This window comes from Coffea arabica, chromosome 1e (genome assembly GCF_036785885.1).
Source record: "Coffea arabica cultivar ET-39 chromosome 1e, Coffea Arabica ET-39 HiFi, whole genome shotgun sequence".
NCBI lineage: Eukaryota > Viridiplantae > Streptophyta > Magnoliopsida > Gentianales > Rubiaceae > Coffea > Coffea arabica.
In genome coordinates, this window is record NC_092311.1 from 44,886,654 (window position 1) to 44,898,092 (window position 11,439).

At 35.6% G+C, this 11,439-nt stretch overlaps 2 protein-coding genes across 4 annotated transcripts; one reads left to right on the plus strand and one right to left on the minus strand.

Annotated features, from left to right (window-relative positions):
• The first annotated feature begins 331 nt into the window (after positions 1-331).
• Positions 332-6,030, plus strand: LOC113705894 (serine carboxypeptidase-like 2). Of its 3 annotated transcripts, XM_027227801.2 has the most exons (14): positions 332-665; positions 794-939; positions 1,799-1,875; positions 2,125-2,247; positions 3,297-3,399; positions 3,877-3,914; positions 4,036-4,137; positions 4,259-4,345; positions 4,787-4,948; positions 5,050-5,121; positions 5,203-5,321; positions 5,404-5,517; positions 5,622-5,667; positions 5,777-6,030. In XM_027227801.2, the coding sequence occupies exons 1-14, from the start codon at positions 508-510 to the stop codon at positions 5,858-5,860; spliced, it is 1,431 nt and encodes a 476-aa protein (XP_027083602.1). In that variant the 5' UTR covers positions 332-507; the 3' UTR covers positions 5,861-6,030. The 3 variants fall into 3 exon arrangements, with proteins under 3 accessions (XP_027083602.1, XP_071913641.1, XP_071913645.1); XM_072057540.1 differs by lacking the exon at positions 4,259-4,345 and having other exon boundaries at positions 333-665; XM_072057544.1 differs by lacking the exon at positions 2,125-2,247 and having other exon boundaries at positions 335-665.
• A 1,154-nt stretch (positions 6,031-7,184) lies between these two features.
• On the minus strand, positions 7,185-11,220 carry LOC113705911 (cytochrome b-c1 complex subunit 9). The gene is made up of 3 exons (XM_027227818.2): positions 10,962-11,220; positions 10,697-10,744; positions 7,185-7,547 (listed from the first exon to the last, which is right to left on the minus strand). The coding sequence occupies exons 1-3, from the start codon at positions 11,085-11,087 to the stop codon at positions 7,500-7,502; spliced, it is 222 nt and encodes a 73-aa protein (XP_027083619.1). The 5' UTR covers positions 11,088-11,220; the 3' UTR covers positions 7,185-7,499.
• Between the last annotated feature and the right edge of the window lie 219 nt (positions 11,221-11,439).

The window sequence follows — 11,439 nt, forward strand, 5'->3', positions numbered from 1 at the left end:
AAATGAGAGAGCTCAAAGGATAGGGAGACCTTTCTTTGTTTTTTTTTTGATAAATTCTTCTGATGAGTTGCTTTGTTTTGATCGATCATTCATTGGTACTTGGCAGATTTCTTCTTTTCGCAAACATTTGGACAGTTATTTATATACGGTTAAAATTTAGGTAAACTTAGTTTTCAAAAATTTAATAGTTGAAATTGTATTACACATACCATTTGACCAAGTAATGTAACGTAATTACCATCTTTGAAAACCGGTGCTAAGTCTTTTCCATGCCCCTTTACAGTAAAGCTATCATTTCGAATGATAGTTCGATCCGGCAATGCATGAGTTGGCAAACAAGACATTTGTGTTGCTAGGGTCAGTTAAATTTGTGGCTCCGATAAGGCGATTCTCTGTAGACATAGCAGCTTGTGGGTTAGAGTTCCAAAGTTCCAAGAACTCTATCCAAGTGTCTGGAGTCTAAAGTTGCTCTGCCTAGTGCCCTAAACGAGAGATAGGCCAAGCTCTATGGAGAAGTTGCAGGTGCTTCTAAGGCATCCTATCTTCTGCGACCTGTTCTTGCTGCTAGTTTATGTTCAAGCATGTTCAAACCTTGCTATGGCTGGTTCCATAGTTAAGTTTCTTCCAGGATTTGAAGGACCCCTCCCCTTTGAACTCGAAACCGGGTGAGCCACTAAGTATAACATGTATATATATATATATATATATATATATATATATATATAATAACACTAGAAATTAACATTGATCAAAACTTAGAAGAAATAGTTGATCCATTTTCTGATATTATCAGGTATATTGGAGTTGGTGAATCAGAGGATGTGCAGCTCTTCTACGCTTTTATCAAGTCAGAGTCAAATCCTCGTTCGGATCCTCTTATCCTTTGGTTAGATGGAGGCCCTGGCTGCAGCTCATTTATTGCACTTTTCTTTGGGACAGGTGAATTCTAATGCCTTACACTTTGCATTAGGTGTCACCAAAAAAAAAATTGCGGCACTTTTTTGTTCTTGATTTTGTAGAATCTTGAAACTAGGAGGGTGCAAAATTGAAAATTTTTGAATCGGATTCGAAATTTTCGAAATCAGTAATTCAGAATTTGGAACTGAAATCGGTTTTCTGATTTTGAATTATGCAAATTTGGTTCAAATTCAGTAATAGAATTTTTCAAATCGAAATTCGGAATTCTTATTTCGATTTTAAATTCATTTTTCATGTGTATGTAATATAACATTTATATAATAATAATAATAATTTTATATTCCTGAATTCTGTGAAATTGGAATTTACTGAATTTCGAATTGAATTCGAATAAGAAATTTTGATGCCAAAATTCCAAAAAAATATCGATTTCAAAATTTCGAATTACTGATTTCAATTCCGATTCACACTTCGTACTTGAAACTCTGCAAAAAAGACAAAAGACGTTGTCTGGTTGATGAAGCTTTGTGTAAGGTCTTTTGTTTTGTTTTTTGGGTAAAAGTATTAATTTTATTGAATAGCATCCATTTGTCGCGAGTAGCAACTGCTACAAACATCCATACAATAACTAACTACACATTCACATCAAATTAAAGATGCACATAGAAAAGCCCAAAATATAAACTAAGCTCCAAAAGCACACACCTAAATATTTTTTCATATGCATTGCTACAATAAAACTTTTGAAAAACATTCCTAAAAACAGCTAATTCAAATGGAGTCATAATCTTTATTTGTCTTTAATGTTCAAGTGATGATGACTGATAAACTGGAGTGCCAGCATTTGATCAAGTCACTGGCCGGTGATTTTCTGTTGCAGGACCAGTAACTTTCGAGCCATTGTCGTTGGAAGGCACTCTACCCAAGTTGGTATTAAATCCCTATACTTGGACCAAGGTAAACTCAAGAATTGAGTTTCTCTTTTCTTTTATTTTATATCTTAGACTCATAGAATCGTTACGTAGTATTTATTATTATGTGATGTATTCTAGATGAAAAGGTTACTGCGATACATATATAAATAAGGTTTCAAAATTTTTTTTTTGAAATAATGTTCAAATAATTTTTATCCAAACAAACCTAATTTTCAAGATTAAGAATTCGAGTTGACTGCAAGATTGAGAATCATTTCTTGTTCCTTGTTAGGTTGTAAGCATCATCTTTCTGGATTCGCCAGTTGGAACTGGTTTTTCTTATGCTAAGACTGCAAAAGCTTCTCAATCTTCAGATTTTCAAGCCTCTGATCAAGCTTATGAATTTATCAGGAAGGTACACGCCCATCAGTCAGCTAATTAATGAATCGTAAGGCTTCATGGAACGTTGGACAATTACTAATCAGGAAAATGCCATATTTGTCTCTAGACCCTTTATTATGCAAAAAGACCAGTGTACTATCATTAATTATTTTCCTTCTGAATAGTGGAATCCTGCATGGCTCTGCCCAAAATTGCCTCCATTGGATTCAAGTTCTCTATGAACACAGTTTTGATTGTATAGAACAGTTGGCAGTGGAAGATGAATAAAAGTTGCATCAATAATAATTGGCTATGGTAGTTGATAGGGTGAAACACCTTAAGAAAGCTCATCAAAAAGCCCAATATGTAAGTCAGGAACCCAACCCTGATCCAAAAGTTTAAGTCATTGATCTCGGGCTCTTACTTACATATTAACCGCTCTTTCTCCATCTCTCGGATCAATGTGGACGTAATCTTTTACTCATGAATCTAACAGTAGTTTTGGCAGTTAGCGTCATGGAAGCTAGAGTAGAGGAGGAGGTCAGGCATGTGGCTCTTGCATGGGGAAAGATCCCAAAGTCTCATGAAACTTGGCAATCTCTAGATTGGAATATCCCATTCACAGTGTTTAGTTAGTGAAATGTTTTGATACAGGCTCCTATGATAATTAGTTTAACATGTATAATGAGATATTCTATCTCTTGTACAAACTTGTCCCATATCAATAAACTTACAGTTTTACCTTGAAAATATAGTGGAAGATGACTAATTTTGAATTTGATGCTTACAATTCAATTTTAGGTACAAATTTCAATAAGCGAGGCAATTTATTGTCTTTTTGCATGTTGTTGTATCTTAATGTCTACAATTGGTTTGCTAGTGCCTATAGTACACAGTGCAATTACAACTGCCTCTATAATTACCACTGCCAATTATAGAGGCTTGGGTAGGCGATATTTGTTGCGTTTTTACCCATTTGAACCTCAAGTTAAAAGCTTAATTTCCCTTGAAATGGGAAAGAAATTATAGTTAAAAGATGTTTACCTTTTACAAGCTTGGTTTTGATAGTTGATTATACTGCAGTGGCTACATGATCACCCAGAGTACAAGTCGAATCCATTCTATGTTAGTGGAATCTCGTATGGGGGCATTCCTGTTCCAATATTAACTCAACTTATATCAAATGGTAAGATTTTTTCAATGTGGCTCTTTACCCTGGGGAAGTTTTTTGGTTGTGTTACAATCTGATTATTGAAATTGTTATATAGAGATACGTAGGCATTGTAAGAGATCTGAATATACTATAAATGCTTTCTGTAAGCTTGTAGTATATGCTAAGTCTCTTTAGGTAGGAATATAGTTGCCACTTTAAGCTAAATGGGTTTTATTAACATAATGCAGAGCTTTAAGAGGGGAAAAAAGGTTAAAAGTTCCCTCAGAAATTTGCTGGCTTTTTATTCTTTTCTGTCAATACGTTTAAGTTATAAGACGCTCCAGGATAAAGCAAGAAAACGTTTCTTTGACCAGTTCAGAGTTCTACATTATCTCCTGCCACAAGATGATCAGTTCAAGTTTGCTAAATACAGAGAGTATAGGATCAATGCTTTGTTGCTCTATGACTAGTAAGGCACTAAAACTTACATGTATTTTGGTGTTCTTCCAGGAAACGAGGACGGCATTGAACCACGTATTGATCTTAAGGTCTGTACCCTTGATGATCTTCTCTTTTCTAGTCTACCTAATCTTGATTGATTACATACTATTTGGAGAAAAATTTACCATCCTGAGTTTAAAACTGAGACGTTTCCATTTATGGCTTCAGGGATACATACTTGGAAATCCAGTGACGAAAGCTTTAGGAATTCTAAACTATAGAGTTCCGTTTGCTTATGGGATGGGGCTGATTTCTGATGAACTCTATGAGGTAACTTATTTCTTTTGTTTGTTACCTATTGATATCTCAGAACACTGTCATTTGTCACATGCATTCTTACAATGTAAAATTATCCGTGATTTTCTGATTGACCTGTATATTTACAATGCAGTCCTTGAAGGTTAGCTGTAAAGGGGAATATGAAATCATAGATCCTAGTAATCCAGTGTGTTCGAAAAATATGCAGGCATACAATGAGGCAAGCAATCATATCTATGCAATTTTTATGTGACTCTATTTTCAAAAATTAGGCAAGGCCTAATGGATTTACTTAAAGTGCCCCTAAACTCAAGAAAGAGTGACAGAGTTAAGGATTGTCAGTATAACTGTTCCTAAATAGTGTGATATCATTTGAACAAGCATTAATTCATTATAACTTTCTCGTGCAATTTCGTAACAGAGTTGCAGTTAATGTTAGGGGCTTACACGAGCAGTGATTGAACATCATACTTCTGTTACGAAATTGTAGAAGTTAACAATGAATTATAATTTATTCAAACAATAACACACTTTCCAGAAACGGTTGTACTAACAATTGGTTGCTACCCCTTCCCTTTAATTTGCGGGCCACAAAGGTAGGAAGAATCAGAATAAAGGAACGGGCAACCCAAATGATGCTGTTAATAATTTGCTTCTGCAGTTGGTTCGTAATATTGAGGTACAACATATCTTGATTCCCGTATGTCCTTCCCTTTCACGAGAGCCAAATAAATTATTTACTGGTGGGAGATCCATTATACAAATGTTGTATAAGAAGTTTGAAGAGCTAGACGTTCGGGAATCTACTCCAGTCAAATGCCTAGTAAGATACCACTTGTATCGTTCTATGTAAACTTGCGGATAAGAGCATCAGTTCTTAGTAGCACAACTGATCGCGTTTCTTCTGTTCACTGGCAATCGTAGACGGATTTGATTATGCTCGTTCAGCACTGGGCTAACAACAAGAGTGTCCAAGTGGCCCTCCATGTGCGAAGGGTATGTCTAAATCGAGCACTATGGTATGTAGCATTTGAATGCCGAAGCAAGCCTGAACTGATTTCTGTAATCACATTGCAGGAAACTATCGGACAGTGGTTAAGATGCAACGATTTCTTGCCATACACAGAAAATGCAGCGACTGTTGTACCATATCATGCAAACCTTAGCACTAAAGGTTATAGATCCCTTGTATACAGGTTTGGTACCTAACTTTGAATCTTAATGCATTTGGGTTAACAGTGATTTTAGGTACTGAAAGTGGAGTACTTTGTAATTCAGTGGTGACCATGATCTGTTGGCCCCGCACATTGAAACTCAAGCATGGATAAGATCTCTACATTACCCAATTATTGACGATTGGAGACAGTGGATTCATCAAGGCCAAGTTGCCGGGTTGGTTCAAGATTGAAAATGTTTCTTTCTTGATTACCATTAACACGAGATAAAAGATAACTTTACCCAACTAATCTAAATTTGTTCTGTTTTCCTGCTTCCAGTTACACAAGGACCTACGCAAATAAGATGACATTTGCAACAGTGAAGGCAATGCATCAGTGCAAGATTTGTTTACATGGTAACGACTAACAAGAAGGTTAGAACATTCTTGGGACTAACTAGCACCCCTTTTTTCTTTTTCTTTTTTTGGGTGAAGGGAGGAGGCCATGTTGCTTATGAGTTCAAGCCTGCCGAATGCAGAACTATGCTTGAGAGATGGATATCGCATCAGCCTCTCTAATCACTTCTGAGCATCAAATGTTCCACTCTTAAATATAAATTATTGTAACTTTGGGTCATGAGACGCTTCTACTCCAAGTCTCCAATGGATTGCCGCCTTATGGAGATATGATTAGCAGAAAAGTGAATAAAATGTAGTAGTTAAAATGGGAATCACGTTAGGCCTCCAAACCTTTCTATATGACTGTTGAAGCTTTTACTTTGAAAATGTGTCATTGAATTAAATTTCCTCAATTTTGCAATAAATAAAATTTTGAATTCACAGGAAAGTACAGGTTTGGCAAGGAATTCAAATATTTTAAAAAAAAAAATTGTTCCTGCATTAAACCTGAATGGAGGGAATCTACCAAAGCATTTAAAAGGTGAAGAGGAGTAGGAAAAGGAATTTCTTATTCATAGTTGAAAAGCAATTTTCTTGAGAACACTTTTAAAACCTAAAGAATATCAAAAGAATAAATCCATCATGTCTAGGACTCATCTAATTATTGTTTAAGCAAAACTGTGACTCAAAAGTACCTTAAAAGTCTTTTTTTTTTAAGATAACTCTAAATTACATGTTTGTGGTCACGAATGACCTGGTCATCGAAGGATTATACTTGACTCACATTTGAGTAAATTCAATCTTTAGAAATTCAATAGGTCAAATTGTGTTACTCATCTCAAAAAGTGGTGCAACTTAATCTGAACTATTGAATTTTTGAAAACCGGATCTTCCAAGTTTTGGCTGAACGTGTTAAGGGTATCAAGATCTCTCTATTTATGATGAGCCCGGCAACATCGTTCAAATCCTGCTGGTGCCAAGGGAAATGGGGCACATGTGGGTGCATGGGCTCAAGTTTTTGCCTTCTCATATGGGAAGGAGGAATGCAAGGCTCATATGGGAAGATGAGACGTGCCCAATCAACAAAAAGCTCGAGGAGAGATAGAAGGTGAAGCGTGACGGAGAAAACAGAGAATAGTGTTTGAACATTCTCATCAAGTATTGGGTGGACTCTTTCTGTGTATGAAAGAAAGATGGCAAGGTATGATGCAGGAAAGCACAGAACGGATGGCGACTGAAACATGGTTAGACCTCAAGGTCCTCAACTCTTGATCTGTACTTTGATCAAACTTCAAAGGAGGTAGTGCAAATAACCCTCTAATGTTTTAAACAAGTCATTTTCTTTTCTTTTCTTTTTTTCGTTATTTGAAGGAAAACATTTACAACAAAAAGGAAAAAAAAAACAAAAAACAGTTATGTAAGTGAACTTTACATGCATTACAGTTTGTGAAATTCGTCAATTCTGTGTAGAATTCTGTTCAGTGGACTGAACATAAGCGCAATCTTTGTAAGAACCATATTAGTTTTACCATTGACTTAGCCTCCAAGGAGTAGCTTCAGTAACACCTAATCAAATAAACTTCTACTTCTCGTGAAAATCAATGTTCAAAAGCACATCGGGTTATCAGATGAACTTCCACACAAGGGAAAATATATCTTGACAGATAAAAGGTATTCTAACGGTTCAAAGAAACCTCAAGTCTCCAATCTGCATGCATAGTCCAATTAAGGAACTAATTATTAATGGATCATTGCAAGAAGTCTGATTTTGACCTGAAATGATGATGGACGACCAAAACTATCAAGTACAAAAGCTGATTCATTCACTCTGCCTCTGACCCAAAACTGGAATATCTTCGTAACGCTTCTGTAATGCAATATTTATGAATTTCAGTTAGACATCCATGAAGACCACGACGAAGGTAAAGCAGACATATCTATCATTACATAAAGCAGGAAAGTAAAAGACTAGAAGCATCCATTTCTAGAAGCAGAGAAGAATATTGACTATAAAAGACACAATTTGCAGAACACGAGCCAAATAACACGCAGGTTTAATTTCAATTATGATACTTACAAACCCCACTCGAATAGGGTACCAAATACAGTTCTAGACACAATTTTCAAAGCTTACTTTAATCCGGCAAGTACCTATGATCACTCAATAGAAACTTCGATGGCAGATTTTGAAAATAATAATTAGCATGATATCATAAGCATTTCAGCTATAGCATCACACATAAAAATCTTAATCCTGTTTTGCATGATCTAATAAAAAACTTATCTAAACAATTCTTACTAAGAAGCAACCATAGAAAATTAGAGTTCAATCTAATTCAGCTGATTCACTGCATGTTCTTTAGTAATCAACAGTTTGACTTGGTCTTTAAGTGTTCATGAATGTTCAATTAGTCAAATAGCTAACTAAAATCAGAAAATAAATCTTTGAAAAGATGGATCTAAATTCAAAGGTTCCTATACATCAATCAAGCATGGTACAAGTCTAAGGACAAGGAACACATGGTAAATCATCATTTGGCGCCACACTGGATAACATCGTAGTCATGAGAAGAGTGACAAGCATCTTAAATCATCAAAAGGGAGAATTTAAGCAGATAACTACTAAACAATACGCCAAAACTGTAGACAATACAAGGCGCAAGAAAGACTAAATAATAGAATTCCTTTGTTTGTATATGATACTTGTTTGAGCCTGTAAGAGCTATGCTGTACAGTATCTCAAATGAATTTCAGCTGCATCGAGTTATAATCCTACACTATCCAACATCTATCATGAGAAGCGTGCACAAAACACACTTCAAGCATCAGTTCAGAATTACCACAATGACTATTTTCTTCTCTCTCTCTATTTCCTAAAACAACAGGAAGTTAAGCCTAGGCATTTCAGCTAGTACCATCTAACTTGTATCAGTTGGCTGGGTTTATTGTCCAGTGTCTTGTTTATATAGCATGCTACAATCTTGCACAAAGAAATTGCAGAAACCTCTAAAATGATCAAAAATTAAGTGACTATTCACATCATATTTAACTTGTCCTTCTCAATTTCCAACAGCCCCTAAAAACTTTCCTTTACCCTGGAGAAAATACAAGTTTAATCTCCACTGTATTTCCACCTCATATTCAACTCTCACTTTCCTTTTCTCAAAGAGAAAATGCGATGAACAATTAAAGGAAAACATCCCTTCCCCAATTGACAATGTTTCGATTAGCATTATTTGAAGTAAATAAAGCAAAGGAACATTAGACAGTCAACTAGAAGGGGAAAAAAATACAACTGATCAAAATACTTCCAAGAAACAATCTTTCCTAATTCCTTATGACAAACAAAATCCACTTACATGGCTAAGCACCATACATCACTTAACTATAGGACATCTTCATTTAATGTCTATCTCTGCCAAAGAAATATACCTCTCCCAGCATGCTTCATCCCTTATTTATATACCTTGTACCTCTAGTATCAAAGCCATTCTGCAACCATGATTTTATTTTTTTTTCCCGAATTTATCAACCTTATAACTGGTCCCAGGAAGATTCTAAAAACTGGTGTGGCCAATGTGTTAGATCAAGGGAAGAAGGGCCAAGACCACCAACAGTACTATCTTTAAATTTAGCTGGAAAACAAGTACAGAAAAACGAACTATCTACATCCTGTAAGAACCCAAAAATTATATGTACCAAAGATTCAGGGATCCATCCCAATGGCTGCATCACAACAAAAATGCTAAAGAAAATCATTCCCTACCAATAGCTCATGACCCCTCAGAAACCAAATATAACTAACAATACATTCTTTATTGCCCTATAAAGGATATCATTAAGCTATAAAGGAGTCAACATAGAAGAATAGAAACAAAAAAGCACTCAAGGTCATTGGAGATTTAAAAAAAAAAAAAACTGCCAGGAAAGCATATCTAGCAACTACCCGTTCAGATTATTCTTATGGTTTCCCTAAATCCTTTACCCCAAATCTCCTCTCTTCTGTCTGAAAATATTACCATCAGTGCCCAGACCGTACAGATGTCATATTCAGTCTATGTATCTAGGCGATTTTGAATTTTTCAAAACTAGGGTATCGGTACACGGCCAAAGATCTAGAATTGGCTAGAGGGGGTCTGTCTTGTATCCTATCTGTAAGTAGCGTATTAAGAAAATATAATGACTTAAATACAACTTAAATTATGAAATGGCTATGCTTAAAAGAAAATTTCTGCTTGTATGTGTCTGAAAATTATCTCCACTGTTGCCAAAAAAACAACAAAACTTATAAGAGTAGGAGAAAATAAACATTATACGTGGAATTCCAATCTAACTCTTGCACACACAACCAATGTACAATCTTTGCACCTTGATTTTCTTTTCTATTTTTGTTCTTGTGTTCATTAACTTTATGGTGTCTGAAGTGTTGGACAAATATCGCATACCTTAACCAGGGTCATCTGATTTGCAACACGTATATGGATGGGGACAAGAATAGTCCATGTAAAACAGCAGGAGGTACATTATTGGGGTGAGCTTTTAACTCTCAATGCACAAAAATAAGGTGAACAACACATTCAAAAGAACCAAGACTAAAAAAATTAAACCCCATGTATATGCACCAAAAAATGTATCTCTCACATGAAGGAAATGAAGTTCAGAAACCTGTGCAAAATGCAGCTCTCAACAGTAATCAGCATCATTCGATCCAAGCATTTTCAGTGCTAAGCCATCTCGTATCATTCGCATATCAAATGGTGAAATAACCATATACATAGAATTTTTCACATCTGTGTTCAACTATAAAGTGAACAACAATGTAGAGCAGCACATTTCAAGGTTCCGCAATGTCTTTTGCTAACATCAAATCTTTCAAATCAAATAAACCAATCAAAGTACTTTTAACGCCCAAAAAGAAAATTCAGCAACCCAAGAACCGATTGTGCACCTTAAGAATATGGAAACAACATAAAACTTGCAAACAATACAAGAAATAAAAGAGTAAAATTGTCGTACCCCAATGTTATTATGCTCCCAGAGCTTATGAACCCCATAGTCCACCACCTGCAGCCAATTAAAAAATTAAAAAAAAAAATTCCCTCAATCCATTAGGTCAAATTGAATCGAACCCATTACTTAAATAGACAAATTTTAACTAATTATCACATAAAGGCGCAAACTTTTTCCTTTCTGTGATTCTATGCAAAAACCCAGAAATTATATTTCTTTCTTTCTTTTTTTCAGATCTAAGGTGAATGATGAAGCAAAAAAAGGCAGAGACCCGTTCACCGACGAAAGCTCCGACGATGACGAAGGTGACGTAAACAGGAGTGCGGCGCATAACAACTTTGTAGAGGCCTTCAAGAACGCCCCCTCCATTTCCTCGAGCTGCAGCTGGGGAAGCCATTCTGGAAATTTTCGACCAAATTCTCCCCTTTTTTACCTTCTGATTTCTGATGGGTTTAGCTTTTCCTTTCTTGGATCCTCAGCAGCCGGCGTCAATAAAGAAAAACAAATGCTGGGGAGTTGAGATTTTATTGGTTTTGGGACTTTTTCCAACGGAGCGGGTTAGATGGGTAGCTGAACCGGCTGGAGCTATTTCACTCCGGTTTAAAAGGCAACTCGAATTGGACCGCCAAATAGTGGATTTTTTAGTACAAGGAAAGTTGGGCATATTTCACTTGTATTATAAATACATTTTTCAGCTCATTTTTTCATATTTTTAATTACATTTTTATTACATATATACCATATAACAA